A 25168-nucleotide genomic window follows, 5' to 3' on the forward strand; every position below is an offset into this window, starting at 1 on the left:
AATGATATAAATAAAAGAGGCGGGAGGGTGGGTTTCACCAAACACATCGTACGCACCTGTGGAGGGGGTGGCGTACGTTTATATATCCAACGTCCCTCCCACAAACACGGCCTGATAGGCTTAACACGTGGTCAGGGCTAACACGTAACCGTAAAGACTTACCCACTTATACTTGACCCCTCTACTTCAGGAATTGTCCTGCAAGGAAAACTCTTAACCCCTTAAGGACGCAGGGCATACCTATACACTGAGTTTACTCCCTTTCTATAATACGGGGCAACTCCCTTTCTATAACGGCGTGGCCTGGCATCATAGCGGGTCGGGCCCAACCCGCATGCTATTAACCCTTTAGGCACGGTGTTCAACGTTGATCACCGCGTCTAAAGTGAAAGTAAACTGCTCCTGGCTAGCTCAGTGGGCTGTTCGGGACCGCTGCGGCGAAATCGCGGCATCCCAAACCACTGGAGGACACAAGGAGGGCCCTTACCTTCCTTCTGTGTGTCCAATCGCCGAATGACTGCTCAGTGTCTGAGATCCAGGCATGAGCAGTCAAGCGGCAGAATCATTGATCAATGTTATCCTATGAGATAACAAAGATCGATATACAAGATCAGTTAATGCAGTATTATAGCTACTAGAGGGGTATATAACATTGCAAAAAAAAGTTAGCATCATTTAACCCCTCCCCTAATAAAAGTTTAAATCACCCCCCTTTTCCAATAAAAAAAAAAAAAACGAGTGTAAATAAAAATAAACATATGTGGTATCGCCACGTGCGTAAATGTCCGAATTATAAAAATATATCTTTAATTAAACCGCACGGTCAATGACGTACAGGCAAAAAATATCCAAAAGAGTCCAAAATGGCATATTTTTGGTCACTTTTTATATCATGAAAAAAATAAAAAGCTATCAAAAATTCCGTTCAATACAAAAAATGATCAAGGCACAAAAAATGTGCCCTCATACCGCCCTGTGTGCGGGAAAAATAAAAAATGTTATAGGAGTCAGAAGATGACAATTTTAAACGTATACATTTTCGTGCATGTAGTTGTGATTTTTGCCAGAAGTTCGACAAAATCAAACCTATATAAGTAGGGTATCATTTTAACCGTATGGACCTACAGAATAAAGATAAGGTGTCATTTTTACCGAAAAATGTACTGTGCAGAAACGGAAGCCCCCAAAAGTGGCATTTTTTCTTCAATTTTGTTGCACAATGAATTTTTCCCCGTTTCGCCATAGATTTTTGGGTAAAATGACTGATGTCATTACAAAGTAGAATCGGTGGGGCAAAAAATAAGCCATCATATGGATTTTTAGGTGCAAAATTAAAAGAATTTCTTTTAAAGGTAAGGAGGAAAAAACGAAAGTGTAAAGACGGAAAAACCTAGAGTCCTTAATGGGTTAAACAACTGTACATAGTAATAACAATAGCGATTAAACTGTGCCCAAAAACAGCGATTGAGGGTTAGCCTTTAGAGGGCAAAAAACAAGACTGTGCAGGTTAATTTATATTTATTGAGATTCACAGAACCAGATATCTGAACACAGATACGGATTTGGTATGTAGGTAGAATAACCGCCCGACTTCCACCTGCCCAGCTTCTGGATGATATGCGGGGAAACCTTATGGCTAGAGGCTGCAGCCCCGATACGGAATGAATGCGCTGAAAATTCCTGAGGATTGCCCCCAAAAGTGCTGATCAGAGTGCGTATGCGAGATACAAACTGTGCTGTGGTTAAAGCCGCTGACTCAAAAGGCAGAAGAGGGTAATAATCAGCCTTGTCACTTAATGTCAACCACAACTCAGATAACACCGCCACCGTACATTGAGCATTCTGTGAGGAAAAGTACTTAACTGAAGCCCACCACCTACAAGTTTTCGTGACTCTGATGTAGTGCTGGGCGGTATACCGGTTCAATATTTTTCCTGCACAACATGAATTTTTCCCATACGGCAATACCGATTGCCTGCCCCCCCCCCCTCGAATGAATTATCAGCCCAGCACTGCGCTGTCCACACATCGGGCAACTAATCATATGTAACCCGTGGGCGCTGTTCTGCTTATCTTCCCCCCCCAATTAATTATCAGCCCAGCGCTGCTCCCCCCCCCCGGTATATCAGCCCAGCGCTGCGCTGGGACCCGCAAGCGCTGCGACCCGCGAGCGCTGCTCCCCCCCCCAAATAATTATCTGCCGCTGCGCTGTACTGTACTATCCTGTGCACGGGCTTCAAAAATAAACAAAATAAACTTTAACTCACCTCACGGTCCCTTCGCTGCTCTTGCTGCTTTCTGGGGATGGGAACATCACAGAGCCGTCAGCATATCAGTGGTCATAGAGATGTCCAGCCTCGGTCGGTGATAGGCTGAGCGTACTGTCGTGTAAGAAGCCAGACGGCTTCTTACATGATAGTGGGCTCAGTCTATCACCGGCCGAGGCTGCAGCCGGTGATACGCTGATGACTCTGTGACGTTCCCATCCTCAGGAAGCAGCATGAGGCTCGCAACGCTGGACCGTGAGGCCGGTACCGGAGCAACGGGGGAACGTAGAAAGGGGAGTTAAAGTTTTTTTTATTTTTTTTGCAGCCAGTGCACATGATAGTACAGTACAGCGCAGCAGCTGATAATTTGGCGGGGGGGGGGAGCGGGGGGTTAAGCGAAGCAGCGCCCATGGGTCACATGATTTGGGGGGGAGAAATACCGTTAAACACTGGAACCGCCATAATTTACAAAAATACAGTGGTGCACATTTTTGGTCATACCGCCCAGTTCTATTCTGATGCTGAGCTCAAAGAAACTATCCCGCCACCTTAACTAAGATTTGACTAGAGGCCTGGACTTGGTACTGGTGCATAAAAATTTGCCCGGCCTAAGGAAGTCATAAAAGGCTAGGTACATGGCAGCCTTTATGACTAGACTAGGAACATGGCCAAACGGACGGGTGTCCAGGATATCTGACATGAATCTGAACATGTCCCTTGATATAGGTTACACTTTAAAACACTAGTAGGCTCAGCTATATATGTATCCAAATAATAAGCAGGGGGTGCTGCCGCGTGTACCAACTAGTAATCAAAGCACAAAGAACAAAACAGTACACCATAAAGCACACACCCAAATAAAATGGACAAGAAAATCTTTATTAGAAAATACACTTACAATATGTCTAATCAGACAACAAACCCCCATAAAAACATTGGACTCCTCCCAGGACACCTGTATCTATAGTAAAGTTCCAACACCACCTCTGAATATATATATCCAAATAACACAAATATATCCGTATATCTATACAGTCTGCATGTATTATCACAAAAACTCTGTCAAGTACAAATATATAGTATACAACCTGATCCACAGATATGACAGACAGGAATCTGGGAAATGCAAGAAACAGAGGTATTGAAGTAAAAAATCCCTGTACAGGCGTCCTCCTGAAGCCCACGCGTTCCGTCACCTACTGGTGAAAAACAACCACAATACTATGAGAGTATAACACTGTATTAATGCCATGCGCAATAAAAATGCCCTGAAAGCCTGAACCCAAACACACATAGAATGAATGCTATGAATGCATGAACAACGAAAGTGTATGAACAGTGTTAATACCATGATCGTATAAACAGTATGACTACCATGACATGAACAGTATAAATGCAATGAGTGTCTGACCAGTATAAATGCTGAGTGTATGAACAGTATAGATGCTACAAGTGTGTGAACAATATAGATGCCATGAGCGTAAGACAGTATGAGTGCCGTGAGCGTATGGTCAGTATAATTGCCATGAGCATAAGGACATTGTGAATGCCACGAGCATATGGACAGTGAAAATCCCTAAATGTATAAACAGTATGGATACTATGAACATCTGAACTATACAGTATTATGAGCATATGAATTGTGTAAATAACAAAGTGCCTGAACAATATACATGCCATGAGCGTATAAACAGTATAAATGCCATGAGCATATGTTTACAAATGCCATGAGCGTGTGAACAGCAGAAATACTGTGGGCTAATAAACAGTATAAATGCCGTGAGCGTATAAGAAGAATAAATGCCATGAGCATATGAAAGTATAAATGCCTTGAGCCTATGAAAAGTATAAACCACCACAAGTGTGATACAGTATAGAGGCCACGAGCGTGTGAACAATATAGATGCCATGAGCATAAGACAGTATGAGTGCCGTGAGTGTATGGTCAGTATAATTGCCATGAGGATAAGGACAGTATGAATGCAACAAGCATATGAACAGTGAAAATCCCTAAATGTATGAACAGTATGGATACTGATTATATGAACCGCATAGTATCATGAGTGTATGAATCGTGTAACATACATAAGTGCGTGAACAATATAAATGCCATGAGCATATAAACAGTATCAATGCCACGAGCATATGATTACAAATGCCATGAGCGTGTGAACAGCATAAATACTGTGGGCTAATGAACAGTATAAATGCCATGAGCGTATACGAAGAATAAATGCCTTGAGCCTATGAAAAGTATAAATCACCACAAGCGTGCAAACAGTATAGAGTCCACGAGCAAATGAACACTATGAGCGTATGAACAGTATAAGTATTATGAACATATGAATAGTATAAATACCATGAGAGTATGAATAGTACAAACGCCATAAATGTGTGAACAGTATAAATACTATGGGGGAGATTTATCAAAAGTGGTCCAGAGGAAAAGTTGCTGAGTTGCCCATAGCAACCAATCAGATCGCTTCTTTCATTTTTAACAAGGCCTCTGCAAAATGAAAGAAGTACCGTATTTTTCGCCATATAAGACGCACTTCCCCAAAACTGGGGGGAAAAAGTCGGTGCGTCTTATACGGCGAATACACCCCTATCGCGGCGGTCCCTGCGGCCATTAACGGCCGGGACCCGCGGCTAATACAGGTCATCACCGATCGCGGTGATGCCCTGTATTAACCCTTCAGACGCGGCGATCAAAGCTGACCGCCGCGTCTGAAGCGAAAGTGACACTAACCGGGCTGTTCAGTCGGGCTGTTCGGGAACGCCGCGATTTCACCGCGGCGGTGCCTAACAGCCCGACTGAATAGCCGGGTTAGTGCTTACAGGACACCGGGAGGGACCTTACCTGCCTCCTCGGTGTCTTCTTCGTTCAGGGATCCCCTGTATGGCCGGCGCTCTCCTTCCTCGTCATCACGTCGTCGAGTACGTGCGACGGCGTGCGTAACGACGTGATGGCGGCGACGGAGAGCGAGGATACCCGGCCGGCAGCAGAGACGTTCCAGAGTGACGGGGACACAGCGACAGCGATGGAGCGACATCGAGGGCAGCGGTGACGGGTCCGGAGCGGCGGGGACACGTGAGTATTACCTCCTATGCAGTGGTCTTCAATCTGTGGACCTCCAGATGTTGCAAAACTACAACTCCCAGCATGGCCGGACAGCCAACGGCTGTCCGGGCATGCTGGGAGTTGTAGTTTTGCAACATCTGGAGGTCCGCAGGTTGAAGACCACTATTGGGTTCAAAATCTTTATTTTTTGAGATTTTGCACATTTAAATTGGGTGCGTCCTATAGGGCGCGTCCTATAGGGCGAAAAATACGGTAGCCTGATTGGTTGCTATGGGCAACTGGGCAATTTTTCCTTTGGACAGGTTTTGATAAATTTCCCCCTATGAGCGTATGGACAGCATAAATGCTGTAAGAGTATGAACCGTATACCTGTCCTGAGCGTATGAATATTATAAGTGCCATGAATGTGTGAAAGTATAAAAAGAAAAAACTGTAAATTAACAAATTAACGGTAAATCATCTATGTGTAGGTAACTGTTGCTCTGAAGGAGTGTCAGTAACCAACAGTCAGCCATGATTACCCCTGAAAGGCGTATACCAGTAACCAATGACTATGATGGAAAATGCCCTAAAATGTGTCAGTAACATTACCCTGTGGTGACTCTGCCTGAAGAGGAGTCAGGATTACTGGTAAATCACCACCCGTGACAACAACCCGTGCAGATTGTATGCATGCTCGAGTGTCAGTACTTTGTCTATATACTATGATATACTCTCGAGTGTAGTGACTAGTCCCAGAGGAACCGTGCCAGGACAACCAGCACTTGAAAATCTATCAAGGACGAATGCTGGGTATGACTGGGAATGCACACAACCTGAGGAGAACACGAAAGGACCGATTACACTACGCATCATGCGCTATAGTTATACAAAAACGTAAAAACTTTATATGTTCACAAAATATTTAACCAGCCTCAAAATACAATTTATACCCGAAAAGCCCCCCTTTTCTTTTTTTACTTAACAAAAAACAATTCTTGCATGACGCACTGCACTGTGTGCGCAGCGCCATCTAGTGACAGCCACGTGGGCGGAGCGAAGCACTGGTACCCACCTCCGGCAAACCGGTAAGTGGGAAACTAAGTGGGAAAAATCTTAATCCTTCCAATAGTTATTAGCTTCTGAAGTTTTCTGTCTAACTGCTCAATGATGATGTCACGTCCAGGGAGCTGTGCATGATGGGAGAATATCCCCATAGGAACTGCACAGCTCCCGGGACGTGAGTCATCAGAAAGCAGTTAGACAGAAAACAGCAACTTAACTTCAGAAGCTAATAACTATTGGAAGGATTAAGATTTTTTAATAGAAGTAATTTACAAATCTGTTTAACTTTCCGGAGCCAGTTGATATATATATAAAAAAAAGTTTTTGCCTGGAATACCCCTTTAATAAGCGTGGCCACAGCATAGGTCACAAACTGTGCTGTCTGGAGCGCTGCAGCCCCACTATATGAGCCCCCACCGTACCAACAAAGCTGGGGGAGAGTATAATAAGACAGTAATAGCGTGACTGAAATAACTGTATCGCCGGGAACCGGCACTTACCACCCACAGCACAGGGAATCCTTGACACCACACTAACAAACCTCCGCAACCGATACTCCACTGCACTCCTATCGGGGACGTACGAGCTCAAAGCAGTGCACAGAAAACACCGCAAAACGCACCGTACTCACCTGTAGAGGGGGTGGTGTGCGTTTATATATCCTATGCCCCTCCCACAAACACAGCCTGATAGGCTTAACACATTCCCTGATAGAATATGCTATTTGGTGAAACAGCCTGCTATTTGTTGTGTATACAAAAGTATGGTGCTTCAAAAGAAAATTCTGGATGCAACATTTTTAAATGGGCATGGTTGTTTAAACTCAGACCTCAGACCCCAAACCAACTTATTTTTTTATTTTATTCATTTTAATCTGTTTATCTTTTTACAGTTGACTATACAGTGATCCCTCAACTTACAATGGCCTCAACATACAATAGTTTCTGGACCATTGTAACTTGGAACCAGACTCAACATAAAATGTACAGACAGTCCAGATCTGTGAAACGTGTCACAACTGGAAGAACTGACCAATCAGAATGGGCATTTTACTGGTAAATCAGCTCTATTACTGAAGTACATGCACTGACTGGATGTCTGGTATCGCCCCCTACAGTACAGGGAGGAACTACAAGTTCTCTGTACTACTACTTATCTATGCCAGGGTTGGTTGCTCCTTTGGACACCAGTCAGAGTGGCTCCATTTGGGACACTGTGTGTACTGACTGTATAGGACCCTGAAGAAGCTCCTGCCCGCTACATAAACCATTGTTTCCCCAACCAGGGTGCCTCCAGCTGTTGCAAAACTACAACTCCCAGCATGCCCGGACAGCCAACGGCTGTCCGGGCATGCTTGGAATTGTAGTTTTGCAACAGCTGGAGGAACCCTGGTTGGGAAACACTGACATAGACCGTAATTTACAGCTTCCAGCAGCTTTTTCTTACTTTTATATGTAAGGACTTGCTTTATCTGTATTAGTTATCTACTTATTTTTCTTTAATCCTCACCTTTTCCTATTTTTGGATGACATTTTGGGGGTTACAGAACCAATTACCAGGTTTCCATAGAGTTCTGGTCTCAACATACAATGGTTTCAACATACAATGGTCGTCCTGGAACCAATTAATATTGTAACTTGAGGGACCACTGTAGTTATTTATTATCAGCCTCTGGTGCAGATTTCCTCATTAAGACCTGACTGATACCAGGACGCTGCTGAACTGGCAGTAGCAGCATTTTAAAAGCAAAATTGTCCAGGACTGACCTGAACTAATAGATTATGATCTAAGTGAGGTTATCAAACCTGAACCATCATTTCAGAGGACTGATCTGAGATCAGAGGCTGTTAGTCACAGCAGATCTGCGCATGCTATATATCAGAAGTGTTGCAATCATAGTTGGAAGCAGGAAGACTAGAATATTAAATCAGGAAGGGGTTAAATTAAATTAAATACAGGATTCACTGAACCTTAACAAAAAATAAAACAACTACCCTTAACTGACACAGCTGTTCTAGCAGTTAGTTTGGTCTCCTCCCGGACTGGCAAGAGACCAAACTCAGGAAGTGCGTGCAGGTTATGGCGAGGCACAGCTCTCGCAGGCTTCAGTGATGTTCAGCCTGCTGGGGAACGCCCACTACCTCCTGCTGGGACCTCACACAATGTGAGCAAGGGGAAAGGTGGAAAGGGATGATACAGAGCAGGAGGGGTGTGGAGTAGTTAGGGTTATATAATCTGAGTTTCTTTATTAAATATGGTTTGATGACAGGTACTCTTTTAAAAGGTACTCCTGTGGATTTTTTATTTTTCAAATCAACTGGTGCCAGGAAGTTAAGCAAATTTGTAAATAACTTCCATTTAAAAATGTTAAGCCTTACAGTAGCAGCAGCTGAATGCTCCAGAGGAAGTTTTGTAGTTCTTTCCAGCCCGACCAAAGTGCTCTCTGCTGTCACCTCTGTCTGTTGAGGTTTGCTATGGGGATTTGTTCCTACTCTGGACAGTTCCTGACACAGACAGAGGTGGTAGCAGAGAGTTCTGTGGTCAAACTGGACAGATCTACACAACTTTCTCTGTAGTATACAGCAGCTGATACGTACTGGAAGGGTTAATATTTTTAAATAGACGTCATTTACTAATCTGTTTAACTTCTTGGTACCAGTTCCTTTGAAAACATTTGTTTTCCACAGTAGTACCCCTTAAAAGTCTAATCAGGTGTACACAGTACACAGAGTGTTACTACATACAAATGCACATCTATAATAAAGAATACAAAGAAAATAAAACAGGAACAAATCATTATTTAGAATGCAAAAGAGAGCTCGTCATTACTTTCATGCTGCCTGAACTAAGAATAATCAAGATGGTGCCCAGTTAGACAGATCTGTAATTTACTTTTATTTGAAAACCTTAAAATACTTATCAGTACTTATCAGCTGCTGTATGCTTCAGAGTAAGTTGTATAGTTATTTCCAGTCTGACCACAGTGCTCTCTGCTGACTCCTCTGTCCATGTCAGGAATTGTCCGGAGCAGGATAGGTTTGCTATGGGTTCCTGACCCAGAAAGAGGTATAAGCAGAGAGAACTGATGTCAGACTGGAAAGAACCACACAACTTCCTCTAGATCATACAGCAACTGATAAGTACTGAAAGGCCTAAGATTTTAAAAAATCATTTACAAATCTGTATGACTTCCTGACACCAGTTGATTTGAAACTTTTCTCAAGAGTACAACCCTTTGAAGAGAATTTCCATCCAACAGTTAAAATTGGCCATATATTAGAAAGGCTGGATTCCCATCATGTCCCCACCGTCAATATAAACCAAGGTATTGTCAAAAAGGAATTTTATTTTGCCTATTAAAATCAATGGGTTTTGCATGTATTGCATTGATGTGTCAGGTCCTTCTTCTATTTGATGGAGTACCCTAATACTGGATTTTAAAGTTGGTTATTCTAAACCACATAAGCTCATAACACATGCTTCATCATATTTCCTTACCGTCTTGTTGAGACCAGTAATAGTTTCCCTTAACCAACTTTCCCGAACATCTTTCCGCCTTGCGATGACTTCATCATGTTTACATGAATACCTCCAAGTGACATCCACAACCTATCAACAGGATCACCGAAATATAATAAATGACATTAGGATGTATATGTGTTATACTAAAGGATATACTCGCTATAGTAGGGAATATTTTCTCCAGAAGTCTCTCAGGCCTTAGAGGAGTTCTCCAGTACAGGAAACATATCCCCTATCCTAAAGGACAGGGGATAAGTTTCAGATCCCAGCGCGGTCGGACCCCCACCATCTGAAACTTATCCCCTATCTCCTTATCCTTTTCTTGTGCTGGACTACTCCTTTAAAGGGGTATTCTGGGTAAAGACATCTTATCTGTTATCCAAAGGATAGGGGATATGATATCAGATCACGGGGGGCCTGCCGCTGGGAACCCCTGTGATCTCAGTGCAGCACTCGCATTCAATGCGAGGCTGCTGCTCCAGTCTCGGAAACCTCTGTGTTTCCGGGACTGGAGACATGACGTCACACCAATTTTTAAGCAGCTCCGCCCTAAGGACGAAGAAAATTTGTCCACTTTTATCCCTCACCAAAAAGTTTTAAAACGTAACTTTTATTATCGTCAAAAATAATATTTGTGAGTGATAAAAACCCAGCATATCACCATATTCACATATTGCTCTATCCAGCATATATTATTGCACTTTAATTCCTGGGCATACCTGCAGTGCATGGCCAGGTTTACGATGGTAATGCTGACTTTAAAATCTACAACAAAGCCCCCCTAACAACTTCACGCCACACCCCCACGTGATGACACGCCACACCCCCTCCATTCATGTCTATGGGAGGGGGAATGACAGAGGTTTCCATGACTGGAGCAGCAGCCCCGCATAGAATGCAGGTGCTGACCGCTGGGGGGGTCCCAGTGGCAGGCCCCCCGCGATCTGACACCTTATCCCCTATCCTTTGGATAGGGAATAAGAAGTGTTTGGCCGGAATACCCCATTAAGAATGCGTTTCTATGTTGACAGCTAGATATATGAATATAGAAGATGTTGTAAAGAATATCACCCATTTTACAAAGGACCATTTGGACATACCTCATCCTTAGAGAATGCAATGATATATGAGAGTTTTTTCCCCCATCCGACCTCATATAGGAGAGGTTTGTCGCAGGCATTCTCACATGGGTCACAATGAAGCCATCTGTTTTGAGATGAAGAGAACACCTCAGTCCAGACATGATCTGCAGGGTTTTAAAATACGCACATATTCATGACATGCATTAAAATAAAATAAAACAAATCTGAAAAAAAAAAAAAAACATAGGTATGAATGCACTGATAAAGAACAAAAATGTCAATAAGTTACACATGGTGGACTGGTCTCATCTCCTGTACTGGCTCCAGAGAAAAGTAAACTGTTCCAGACACCTCTGCCCCTCTATAGACCTCTGGTTGTGGCCTATCTCACCTGAGAGCAAAAGGATTGGGCCTGCTGACATCCAGTCACCCTACATCTGTCATCAGAGGAGTTTTAGGAGACCCCCATACACATTAGTGGCCTGGTCCTGCGGAACAAAAACGGTCCGGTTTTGCCAACAACAACTAATAACAGCTTAGAATGGTTGACATGGACAAAGCCAGACAGTTTCCAAATTTTTGTTTCTTCCTCCAATGGGTCACATAACACTCATGAATCACTAAGGGAAAGAAGGTTTTGTTACTAAAAGTAATTTATGGTATCTTTTTTTTTTTTTTTTTGCAATTTTGCAAACATCTTACGTTTTAGAAGTATTGAGCTGTGGGGGTCCAGGTGCTGAACCCCCTAAAACTGCTAAAATGAGGTGGCGGAAACAATCAGCCTAAAGGGGTTGTCTCATCTCATCAACTGGCTTATTCCAGCCACTTCCTGCCTGTTTGCGACAGTCTGGAAAGCCAAAAGCAGCCGAAACGGGAAAGTTACGCAATTTGCAGAGAATGACATATTTACAAAAAGTCTTATAGGGGAGATTTATCAGAACCTGTGTAGAGGAAGAGTGGTGCAGTTGCCCATAGCAACCAGATCGCTTACTTTATTTTTAAAATGGCCTCTGAAACATGAAAGAAGCAATATGATTGGTTGCTATGGGCAACTGGACCACTCTTCCCCTACATAGGTTTTAATATATCTGGCCCCTTAGAGTTTCAATTGATCAGAGCACAGCTAGACAGAAACAACAAAAAGCCCCAACAATAAAATCTTCTGGCATCCAGTAAAAAAGCCCTCCCTCTAACTGCAAGTACAGATCAAGAAGAACTGTCATAGTCACAGTTTTACACTTTTAGTTCCTCATTCTCAACAGCAAAGAGAAAAGAAGATGTCAATTCTTCTCAGTCTCACCTGTGGCGTCCCACACATATCTTGCTTCCAGTCCTACAGCCCTGCAGCACAAGGTAAAGCAGTTCGCCCATTCACCACATCGCCCACGTCTGGTTTCCAAAAGCTTCCCTGGGTCATTGTATCTAAAATGGTTATAAGAAGAAACATTTTGAGAAAACATACTGTTTATCCCCTTCCCCACCACTTTGCATTAAAGGAGATCTCCGGAATGTAAAAATTGTCGCCCATACTGCCGGCAGTAAAAAAATAAAGATGTACATGCCTTCCTCCGCTCCCCCGGGGCTTCCGGTAACCGGCTCTGGTCTGCGCCGCGATCCACTTTCTGGTTGCCGGTGGTCGGATGAATCATACTGCGCTCAGCCAATCACCAGCCACAGCGAAGTCAGACTCGGCCGGCGATAGGCTGAGCGGCAGTGTGAAAACGCTTCAGGACACAAAATTCTTCACTACACAGGCACCTGCGGTCGGGGCCGAAAACTTCACACTGCCGCTCCGCCTATCGCCGGCCGAGTCGGGACTTCACTGCGGCCGGTGATTGGCTGAGCGCAGTAAGACTCTCCAACCACCGGCAACCAGGAAGAGGATCATGGCGGAAGCTGGAGCCGGTTACCGGAGGCCCCAGGGAAGCGGAGGAAGGTATGTACATCTTTATTTTATTTTTTTACTGCCGGCACTATGGGGGACAATTTTTATGTTCTGGAGTTCTCCTTTAATATATGCTATTCTGCAGACTTTGGGTCCTTCTTTTCCCAACGGTTTCAGAATTTCTACTGTATAAAAAGTGTCCAGATCTGGCTGTAAGTAACAATCTCTGGTCTAGATGTCATTATGAGGACCTGAACCAATCATTGAGACCTGGCAGAGATTTTCTCAGTTCCCCCACCCACCAATTTCTGGCTATTCAACTATAGCCCTGTGCTTTTATGTCATTTATGTACAGTTCCTTCTTCTAAAGCTAAGGTAAAATACATACAGTATGTGCAATTTCTACAGGATGGATTACAGTGGTCCCTCAAGTTACAATATTAATTGGTTCCAGGACGACTATTGTATGTTGAAACCATTGTATGTTGAGACCAGAACTCTATGGAAACCTAGTAATTGGTTCTGAAGTCACCAAAATGTTCTCCAAAAATAGAAAAATGCGAGGATTAAAGAAAAATAAGTATATAAAAGTAAGAAAAGATGCTGGGAGCTGTAAATCACTATCTATGTCAGTGTTTCCCAAACAGGGTGCCTCCAGCTTTTGCAAAACGACAACAACTGGAGGCACCCTGGTTGGACAACAATGGTTTATGTAGAGGACAGGAGCTTCTTTAGGGTCCTATACAGTACACACAGTGTCCCAAATGGAGCCACCCTTACTTGGTGTCCAAAGGAGCAGCTAACCCTGGCACAGGAAAGGAGTAGTACAGGACTTGTAGTTCCTCCCTGTACTGTAGGGGGCGCTACCAGACAGCAGGTCAGTGCAGGCACTTCAGTAATAGAGGTGATTTACCAGTAAAATGCCCATTCTGATTGGTCAGTTCTTCCAGTTGTGACACGTTTCACAGATCTGGACTGTCTGTACATTGTATGTTGAGTCTGGTTTCAAGTTACGATGGTCCAGAAAAAAACATTGTATGTTGAAACCATTGTATGAAAGTAAGTCCAGCTCTCTACCTCAAGCACCGTGCGCACGGACTGGCGTGGGCAGCGCCAAATGGATATGCAAAAGAAAGTGGAATGTCCAGCGCAGTATAGGTCCAACGAATTCACTTTATTGATTAAAACCCAGGATACATGGATGCAACAGGCACAGGTGACGCATTTCGGCTCAAGAATGAGCCTTAGTCATACATGTATACTTAGTATGACTAAGGCTCATTCTTGTGCCGAAACGCGTCACCTGTGCCTGTTGCATCCATGTATCCTGGGTTTTAATCAATAAAGTGAATTTGTTGGACCTATACTGCGCTGGACATTCCACTTTCTTTTGCATGTTGAAACCATTGTATGTTGAGGCCATTGTAAGTTGAGGGATCACTGTATAAGGGTCTCATTGGTGGGAGTCTCCATGATCAAGAGAAGAGTGGTACTGTGTTAAATAGATTGAGCACACATGCTGCTTCAACATTCAAACATCTGATCAAACATAAAAAAACAGAACATCAGAAAACAGAATAACAGAAAAATAACTTCTCCCCTGACCACTGTTACTCTGTACAGCCTACCTTGGGAACCTGTTGATGTACTGGCACTTGTTGCAGTAATGATTCTCCACCCTGGTAGCCCCCCACTGCAGATCATCGGCAGAAGATGACAATGATCCTTTCGCCTCAGTCGGCCCTTCGCACCTACTACAAGGAATGCTGTTCACCCAGCTGAAGAACTGCTCTTTAAACCAGTGTAACAGCTCTAATGTCAAGAATTCGTCTTCACTCATTGTGGTGTCTGTAAAAATAAAATATAAGAATACGTACACATTTATCAACGGGTTTAGTCAGGTTTTCTTTACTATAATTGTCGCAAAATTGTCGCAACTGCGACTACACGATTTTTCGTGCGACATTTTGACTGGCAAGCGAGAAAAGCAAGTTTTCCAAAAATTAACTACGTAGTAATAATTTTAAAATGGACTCCGGGTAGTCAGGTATTTACTAACTGCGACAGTCGCAACTGCGCAAAAAAAAGTCGCAACAGGGTTAAAAATTGACAAAAGTTACTCCAGCTCAAACATGGAGCAGAAAAAGCTACTGCCAAAGTAAAAAAGGAAAAATTGCTTACGTGAAAGAAAATTATCAACGGGATGAAACCAGTTGATAAATAAGTCGCACATAAGCAAAAAAAAAGTAAGGGAAAAATTACTAAAAAAAAAAGAATACATAAGCAAACATTGATAAATGTCCCTCATTGAGTGCAGAATGATGGGCCAGGGGGGGAACCTGATATATTCTATTTTAACACAAGTCAACAACAGAACAAAATGTGAAAAAGCAAAATGGGTCTAAAGACTTTCCGAATGCATTCATATGTGTATGTAGTGAAAACTGAATGTTAGAAATCTTTGCTAATTTATTAAAAAGGAAAAATATATAATGTATATATTACATTGACATAAGTATTCAGACCCTTTACTTAGCAAATACCTAAAGCACCGTTGGAAGCTTCTTGGTTATGATGCCACAAGGTTTAAACAAATGGATCTAGGGATTTTCGGCTATTTTCCCCCACAGATCCTCTCAAGCTCTCTCAGTATGGATGGGATGGGATGGGGACTCTCAGTAGAAGCCATTTTAAAGGTCTCTCCAGTAATGTTCAATTGGGTTCAGGTCTGGGCTCTGGCTGAGCCTCTCAAGAACATTCACTCCTGTGTTGTGTTGGCTTTGTGTTTAGCCTCACTGCTTTGTTGGAAGGTGAACCTTTGGCCAGTGTGAGGTCCAGAGCACTTTGGAGGAGATTTTCATTAAAGTATCCTGTCACCAAACTAAAACTTTAAATATATTGTTCCTTTTTAATGTGACTGAAAAAAACGGACACTAGGTGGCTCTGTTCTGTTCCATGCGTAAGTCAAACAGTTAGTTTGGTCTCCTCCCAGCCTGGCAGGAGACCAAATTCAGGAAGTGCATGCGGGGCATGGCGAGGCACAGCTCTCTTTCTCCTGCCCAGAGCTCACACAATGTGAGCAAGGGGAAAGGTATGATACAGAGCTTTTTAAAGCTCAAAATTTTTTTTAAGGGCAGGAGGGGTGTTAACAGTAGTTAGGGAATGTAATCTGAGGTAGTTTCGAAAATATGGTATGATGACAGGAACTCTTTAACCTTTTAAGGACCCAAGGATGTACCGGTATGTCCTGAGTCCGCTCCCGTTCTATAACGCGGGGCCATGGTCAGGCGCAGCACCTAGCAATGGCTGGGACCCGTGGCCAATAGCGTGCAGCACTGATCGCCGTGCAGCACGCTATTCACCCTTTAGACGAAGTGATCAAAGTTGATCGCAGCGTCTAAAGTGAAACTAAACTACCCCCGGATAGCTCAGCGGGCTGTTCGGGATCGCCGCAGTGAAATCGCGGTATCCCGAACAGCTGTAGGACAGCAAGAGGGTCCCTTACTTTGCCTCCTGTTGTCTGATCACCGAATGACTGCTCAGTGCCTGAGATCCAGGCATGAGCAGTCAAGCGGCAGAATCATTGATCAATGGTTTCCTATGAGAAACCATTGATCAATGTAAAAGATCAGTGTGTGCAGTGTTATAGCCTCCTATGGGAGCTATGACACTGCAAAAAAAAGTGAAAAAAGTGAAGATCATTTAACCCCTTCCCTAATAAAAGTTTGAATCACCTCCCTTTTCCCATAAAAAAAAAAAAAAAGTGTAAATAAAAATAAACATATGTGGTATTGCCGCGTGTGGAAATGTCTGAATTATTAAAATATATTGTTAATTAAACCGCACGGTCAATGGTGTATAAAAAGCGATTAAAAAGTCCGATCAATACAAAAATGGTACGGCTAAAGACTTCAGATCACGGCGCAAAAAATGAGCCCTTATACCGCCCCATATACGGAAAAATAAAAAAGTTATAGAGGTCAGAAGATGACAATTTTACACGTAAAAATTTCCTGCATGTAGCTATGATTTTTTCCAGAAGTAAAACAAAATCAAACCTATATAAGTAGGGTATCATTTTAATCGTATGGACCTACAGAATAAAGAGAAGGTCGGAAGCCCCCAAAAGTTACAAAATGGCGTTTTTACAAATTTTTTGCACAATTTTTTTTTTCCCGTTTCATCATAGATTTTTGGGTAAAATGACTGGCATCATTACAAAGTAGAATTGGTGGTGCAAAAAATAAGCCATCATATGGATTTTTAGGTGCAAAATTTAAAGAGTTATGATTTTTTAAAGGTAAGGGGGAAAAAATGAAAGTGCAAAAACAGAAGAACCCTGGATTCTTAAGGGGTTAAGAATATCTTGTACTTTGCTCCATTCAGCTTTCCTAAACAACGACCAGTCTCCCTGTCACAGTTGCTGCAACCCCCATGCTTCGAGTGTAACTAGAAACCATACAGAGTGTGCTCAGCCAGAGTGACCATACAGAGTGACCATACAGAGTGTGCTCAGCCAGAGTGACCATACAGAATGAGCTCAGCCAGAGTGACCATACAGAGTGACCATACAGAGTGACCATACAGAGTGAGCTCAGCCAGAGTGACCATACAGAGTGACCATACAGAGTGACCATACAGAGTGACCAGAGTGACCATACAGAGTGAGCTCAGCCAGAGTGACCATACAGAGTGACCATACAGAGTGACCATACAGAGTGACCATACAGAGTGACCATACAGAGTGAGCTCAGCCAGAGTGACCATACAGAGTGACCATACAGAGTGACCATACAGAGTGACCAGAGTGACCATACAGAGTGACCATACAGAGTGACCATACAGAGTGAGCTCAGCCAGAGTGACCATACAGAGTGACCATACAGAGTGACCATACAGAGTGACCATACAGAGTGACCATACAGAGTGACCAGAGTGACCATACAGAGTGAGCTCAGCCAGAGTGACCATACAGAGTGACCATACAGAGTGACCAGAGTGACCATACAGAGTGACCATACAGAGTGAGCTCAGCCAGAGTGACCATACAGAGTGACCATACAGAGTGACCAGAGTGACCAGAGTGACCATACAGAGTGACCATACAGAGTGACCATACAGAGTGAGCTCAGCCAGAGTGACCATACAGAGTGACCATACAGAGTGACCATACAGAGTGACCATACAGAGTGACCATACAGAGTGAGCTCAGCCAGAGTGACCATACAGAGTGACCATACAGAGTGACCAGAGTGACCATACAGAGTGACCATACAGAGTGACCATACAGAGTGAGCTCAGCCAGAGTGACCATACAGAGTGACCATACAGAGTGAGCTCAGCCAGAGTGACCATACAGAGTGACCATACAGAGTGACCATACAGAGTGACCATACAGAGTGACCATACAGAGTGACCATACAGAGTGACCATACAGAGTGAGCTCAGCCAGAGTGACCATACAGAGTGACCATACAGAGTGACCAGAGTGACCATACAGAGTGACCATACAGAGTGACCATACAGAGTGAGCTCAGCCAGAGTGACCATACAGAGTGACCATACAGAGTGAGCTCAGCCAGAGTGACCATACAGAGTGACCATACAGAGTGACCATACAGAGTGACCATACAGAGTGACCATACAGAGTGACCATACAGAGTGACCATACAGAGTGAGCTCAGCCAGAGTGACCATTGGGTTCTGTCCAGCACAGATCTGTGCTCTTGGGAACTTTCAGTGCAGCAGAATTGTTTTGTCCCTTTTTCCAGATCTGTGCCTCCACACAATCTTGTCTATGAGTCCTATGTGCAGTTCTTTCCCCCTCATGGCTTGGTATGTGCTGTGATATGCATTGTCAGCTGTGAGATCTTATATAGACAGGGGTGTTTTTTCCAAATCCTGTCCGATCAACTGAATTTACCTCAAGTGGCTGCAATCAAGCTGAAGACTTTCAGAATGCATTGTACGTCATATGTAAGTGCAAACAAATTCTAAGCATGACCTGACCTGTGGCCTGGTATGAGTTGCCAGGGTCACCTAACTGATATAGTGCAAGTTTAAAGGGGTACTCCGCCCCTGGCATCTTATCCCCTATCCAAAGGATAGGGGATAAGATGTCAGATCGCCGCGGTCCCGCTGCTGGGGACCCCGGGGATCGGCGCTGCGGCACCCCGCCATCATTACTGCACAGAGCGAGTTCTGCCCCTCATGACATCACGGCCCATCCCCTCGCTCTGCGCAGTAATGATAGCGGGGTGCTGCAGCAGCGATCCCCGGGGTCCCCAGCAGCGGGACCCCGGCGATCTGACATCTTATCCCCTATCCTTTGGATAGGGGATAAGATGTCTAGGGCCGGAGTACCCCTTTAAATACCAGTTCTTATAGGCCTACATAGAAGCCACAATATTATATGGGGGAAATCACACAGCTGCAAATTACTGATAAGTCCTCATCCGCCTAACGTTCATGAGGGGTGGGGTGGCTGTTCAATATCATATTTGCACATCCATTAATCCTCTATAGGGTGCTAGCCACACCTAAATATGAAGTGCACTTTACTGGCTTACAGCCTGTTGTCTACACCCACAGGATCAGCCCAGGTAGGTTACCTAACACCATTTAAAGTAGAACTGTAGTGCAATATAACTTATCCCCTTTCCGAAGCATAGGGGGTAAGTTATAGACTGCGGAGGGTGGGGGTCCGAGCGCTGGGGCACCCGCGATCTCCTGTACGGGGCCTCAGCAGTATGCTGGAAGGGGGTGTTCCGTCCCCTCCATCTATCCCATAGAGACATGGAGGGGGAGTGCCTGCTGCGGCTTCCTGCTGGGGACGACAAAGTGCTTCCTGCAGACTGCCGCGGCCCCACACAGGAGATCGCGGTGGGTCCGACCTTTCGGATAGGGGATAAGTTACATTGTACTACAGTTCTCCTTTAAGCGCACCACACCATTGACACCCCATGCACCCTATAAAAATGATCTAAGAAGTATGATCTAATGTTATCCGTGTGACCAATAGGCTATGAAAGATAAGAATCATTAAGAAAGACCTAGCACACTTCTACCAGATGACATACTCATATGAAGCCAGTATGTAAGAATAATATAGATCCATTACCAGCTTCAAGACTTCTGGCTTCCTGTAGTTTTTTCTGCGCTTTTGCTTTCAGTTCTGACACAGGAATATGTTCTCTGGCTTTCTGCTGAAGTTCAGGCAGCTCGTACATCAAGACATGCTGGGAGTTTGACTGTAGCATTTTAAAGAATTTTATTTCAGATGCCTGGAATGAAAGGAACTTATTAACCTCTTTACCAAAATTCTCCAGATTCATTGCTAACTAAAGTGGCTGCTTGGAAAAATGGTTTATGAGGCACTGAAAAGGACCTTTGAGGGTTAGGCCAGGTTCACACTACGGAATTTCTACCTGCAATTCTGCTTTGAAATTGCAAGTAGAAATTCCGCTTACTAATATGTATAGTGTAGTGAATGTTTTTCCGTTCACAAATTCACACTTCGGAATTTGTGAATGGAAAATCCGCTTGGAAATTTCTGTCTGAAGAATGGCGTTGCTCTTTCTTCAGGCGGAAATACTCGCGGAACACATTGCAGTCTATTGGAGACTGCAGTGTCCGCGCGGTCCTAGCGCCGACTGATTCATTCGGCGCTGGCCGCACTCGGAATCTCCGAGCGGAAACTTTCTGCCCGGAGATTCCGCAGTGTGAACCTAGCCTTAGGGTTTTCAGATCCTTATTCATCATCATCATCATCATCATATATGTGTAAAAAAAATGGTGGCACGGTTATGGCACAGGTCCAGCATGGTGGTTTGCGGGTTTAAATCTCTCCAGCTAGATCCAGCTGCAGGAGAATGGAAACCTGATGTGAATGCACGCTTAGTCTATGTTCACATGGCGGAAATTCGGCAGAAGAATTCCGCAAACATTTACAGTACATTAACTTCAATGGGATTCTGCTGTCCCATTCACACAGCGGAGTTTCCGCATTCTGCTAAAATATAAGACCATTGAAGTCAATTCGATGGAATCTTATCAAAGTCAATTCGGCTTGGATTTTGTGCAGAATTCTTGTGTTTTCTGGTGGAATTCTGTTCTGCAAGCTTTGCTGGACAGAATTTGTGAGGCATTGCAGAAATTCCGCTGTGTGTACATAATATACTAACAGAAAAATGTAGAATTTTTTTTGAAAAATGCTAAATATGTTATTACTTATCTCACACAAAGAATTACCGTATTTTTCGCCCTATAGGACGCACCGGCATATAAGACGCACCCAATTTTAAAGGTGAAAAATCTAGAAAAAAAAATAGATTCTGAACCCAACAGTGGTCTTCAACCTGCAATCCTCCAGATGTTGCAAAACTACAACTCCCAGCATGCCCGGACAGCCGTTGCCTGTCCGGGCATGCTGAGAGTTGTAGTTTTGCAACATCTGGAGGTCCGCAGGTTGAAGACCACTAGTAGGAGGTAATACTCATGTGTCCCTGCCGCTCCGGACCCGTCACCGCTACCCTGGATGTCGCTCCATCGCTCTCGCTGCGTCTCCGTGGTGTCCCCTACGCTCCCGACGTCTTCTTCCCCGGGATCCACGCTCTCAGTCGCCATCATCACGTCGCTACCCACGCCGCTCCTATTGGATGACGGGACAGCGTGCGTGACGATGTGATGACGTTGAAGGAGAGCGCCGGCCATGCAGGGGATCCCGGCACGGAGAAGACACCGAGGAGGCAGGTAAGGTCCCTCCCGGTGTCCTGTAAGCTGTTCGGGACGCCGTGATTTCACCGGGGCGGTCCTGAACAGCCCGACTGAGCAGCCGGGTTAGTGTCACTTTCGCTTCAGACACGGCGGTCAGCTTTGATCACCGCATCTGAAGGGTTAATACAGGGCATCACCGCGATCGGTGATGTCCTGTATTAGCCGCGGGTCCCGGCCGTTGATGGCCGCAGGGACCGGCGCGATAGGGGTGTATTTGCCGTATAAGACGCACCAACTTTCCCCCCCCAGTTTTGGGGAAGAAAAAGTGCGTCTTATACGGCGAAAAATACATTAAACAGGAAGGAGGTATCCCACCCAAGTGGGGAAGAAAAAACTGGTAACACACATCAACAAAGGTTTGGTCCAGAAACACTGCGTTGGGTGGTGTCCCTGGAGCCTGTGTGAAAAGCCTAAGTATGTGGATTTGTACTTTTATCTTTGTATAAGCTGTTTAGATGCAAGTGTTACTGGAATATGCACTATTACCCTGTGTATACTAGATGTTGTATTTTTCCAGAACACAGTGTGGCACCAGTTTTTTTTTTCTATACCACTTGGGTGAGATGCCTCCTTCCTGTTTTTATGTACCGTATATACTCGAGTATAGGCCGAGTTTTTCAGCACGATTTTTCGTGCTGAAAACACCCCCCTCGGCTTATACTCGAGTGAACTCCCCCACCCGCAGTGGTCTTCAACCTGCGGACCTCCAGAGGTTTCAAAACTACAACTCCCAGCAAGCCCGGGCAGCCATCGGCTGTCCGGGCTTGCTGGGAGTTGTAGTTTTGAAACCTCCGGAGGTCCGCAGGTTGAAGACCACTGCGGCCTTCAACATCATCCAGCCCCCTCTCACCCCCCTTTAGTTATGAGTACTCACCTCCGCTCGGCGCTGGTCCGGTCCTGCAGGACTGTCCGGTGGGATAGTGTTCCGGGCTGCTATCTTCACCGGGGAGGCCTCTTCTAAGCGCTTCGGGCCCGGCCTCAGAATAGTCACGTTGCCGTGACAACGACGCATAGGTGCTTCTGCATCATTGTCAAGGCAACGCCTCTATTCCGGGCCGGAAGCGCGGAGAAGAGGCGCCCCCGGTGAAGATAGCAGCCCGGACCACCTCCTCACCGGACAGCCCTGCAGGACCGGACCAGCGCCGAGCGGAGGTGAGTACTCAGAACTAAAGGGGGGTGAGAGGGGGCTGGATGATGTTGAAGGCCGCAGTGGTCTTCAACCTGCGGACCTCCGGAGGTTTCAAAACTACAACTCCCAGCAAGCCCGGACAGCCGATGGCTGCCCGGGCTTGCTGGGAGTTGTAGTTTTGAAACCTCTGGAGGTCCGCAGGTTGAAGACTGATGAGAAGAGGATGATGAAGGGGGGGGTGTGGGGATGATGAAGGGGGGTGGGGATGATGAAGGGGGGGGTGTGGGATGTTAAGGGGATGATGAAGGGGGGATGTGCGGGATGATAAGGGGATGATGAAGGGGGGATGTGTGGGATGATAAGGGGATGATGAAGGGGGGATGTGCGGGATGATAAGGGGATGATGAAGGGGGGATGTGTGGGATGATAAGGGGATGATGAAGGGGGGATGTGCGGGATGATAAGGGGATGATGAAGGGGGGATGTGTGGGATGATAAGGGGATGATGAAGGGGGGATGTGCGGGATAAGGGGATGATGAAGGGGGGATGTGCGGGATGATAAGGGGATGATGAAGGGGGGATGTGTGGGATGATAAGAGGATGATGAAGGGGGGATGTGTGGGATGATGACAAGGGGATGATGATGAGGATGTTAATGACGGGTCTGGATGATGACAGGGGGGGATGAGGTATTTCCCACCCTAGGCTTATACTCGAGTCAATAACTTTTCCTGGGATTTTGGGTTGAAATTAGGGGTCTCGGCTTATACTCGGGTCGGCTTATACTCGAGTATATACGGTAATTATTTGTGTGAGAGAACTAATAAAATATTTAGCATTTTTCTAAAAAAAAATTACTAAATTTTTCTGTTAGTTTACTGTGTATTGGGAGTTCATCAAGTAGCAGCTGTATATATAGCACATTTAGATAATTTTTTTATATATATTTTTTTTTTTACCCTAAATTAGGTATATATTCATATTGCCAGTATTTTTTATCTGCTGTACTTGAACATAGCCTAACTCTTTGAGACGCAATGGGCCTTTGTCACTCTGGACCCGGGATAGGATTGGGAAAACAGCGCTGCCTTGTAAATAAAAAAGGGGGCAGAGTGGCTTGTGACTTTTTAAAAGGCGAGTGTGTTTTTCAGAATCTGGAAATCTTGGAGCTGTCCTGCCAGCAGGTGCTGATTTCTATGTCTGCATCCCAGTTGCGATCAGTCAATGAATACTTCTTGTTGACTGATCTCTGTGTCTTTTAGGCTGGGTTCACACTACGTTTTTGCCACACTGTTTTCAATCCGTTTTTCTAAAGAAAACCGTATGGCAAAAAAACGGATGGAACAGTATGGAAAAAAGTAAACCGTATGCGTTTTTAAACTGTATACTGTTTTTATAGAAAAAAAAAACATAAGTTTTTGAAAATTTTGTCCATTTTTAATGGGAGGGGTTTGGGTGGGGACTTTAGGATGCAAATGCGCATGTGCAAAGTAAAAATGTATACGTTTTTCCCGTATGGAACCGTATACATGTGCGTTTCCCATTGAAGTCCATGTTAAAAAAAATGTATGCGGTTGCAGTACGGTTTTTAAACCGTAGACAAAATCGTGGTCAACCACGGTTTTGAGTCCGGTTTAAAAACCGTACTGCAACCACATACGTTTTTTTTTAACATGGACGTCAATGGGAAACGCACATGTATGCGGTTCCATACGGAAAAAACTTATACGTTTTTACTTTGCACATGCGCATTTGCATCCTAAAGTCCCCACCTAAGACCCCTCCCATTAAAAAGGGAAAGAATTGGGCCGATAATCACTACACATAAATCAGCTTTAAACAACTTTGTGTTCAAAACAAATGGATTTGTCCAGGGGGTAGACAGTTATGTAGTAAGAACATGTTTCCAGGCTGTATATTCTGCCCCCCACCCTCTTATCATCTAGTTACCAGGCTTGGACTTGCTGTTTGCTGCACACTCCCTGTAGCAGCAGGTACTGTCACGCTTGACCCATTAAGGTGCTTGTCTCTTTCAGATGCTATACGGTCTCTGACCTTCCTCAACTTTTCTACTGATGCCTTCTTAGGAAACACAAGATGTGTCTCTCCCTGTAGGACAGAAACAGTAACTTAGATGTATGAGTATATTCACTGTATAACCATTCCTTCACATCAACATACAAAAAGATACAGCCCTTAATACTGCATGTTCTCTAGGCCTTAAAGCGTTACTGTCATTTCCAAAAAAAAAAAAACTTTTGACAGGTCAGACTTATCAAAAGTTTTGATTGGTAGAGGTCTCAGTGCTGAGGGCCCCACCGATCTCTATACATAGTAGGAGAAACTGGAGAGAAAAACTCAAGCGATGGCGCTGCGGCTCC

General features: G+C 44.5%; 1 protein-coding gene across 3 annotated transcripts in view; it reads right to left on the reverse strand.

Annotated features, from left to right (window-relative positions):
• NGLY1 (N-glycanase 1) overlaps positions 1–25168 on the reverse strand; it is a 44800-nt gene that overhangs the window by 12724 nt on the left and 6908 nt on the right. For 2 of the 3 annotated variants that reach the window (XM_056520008.1, XM_056520010.1), the window contains exons 3-8: positions 24738–24896; positions 20003–20165; positions 14511–14730; positions 12298–12419; positions 11016–11161; positions 9892–10002 (exon numbers count right to left, since the gene is read on the reverse strand). In XM_056520008.1, the coding sequence (XP_056375983.1) occupies positions 9892–10002; positions 11016–11161; positions 12298–12419; positions 14511–14730; positions 20003–20165; positions 24738–24896 (921 nt within the window). The remainder of the gene's footprint in view (positions 1–9891; positions 10003–11015; positions 11162–12297; positions 12420–14510; positions 14731–20002; positions 20166–24737; positions 24897–25168) is intronic. The other variant, XM_056520009.1, reaches the window with a different exon arrangement.

This window comes from Hyla sarda, chromosome 5, assembly GCF_029499605.1.
Source record: "Hyla sarda isolate aHylSar1 chromosome 5, aHylSar1.hap1, whole genome shotgun sequence".
Lineage (NCBI taxonomy): Eukaryota > Metazoa > Chordata > Amphibia > Anura > Hylidae > Hyla > Hyla sarda.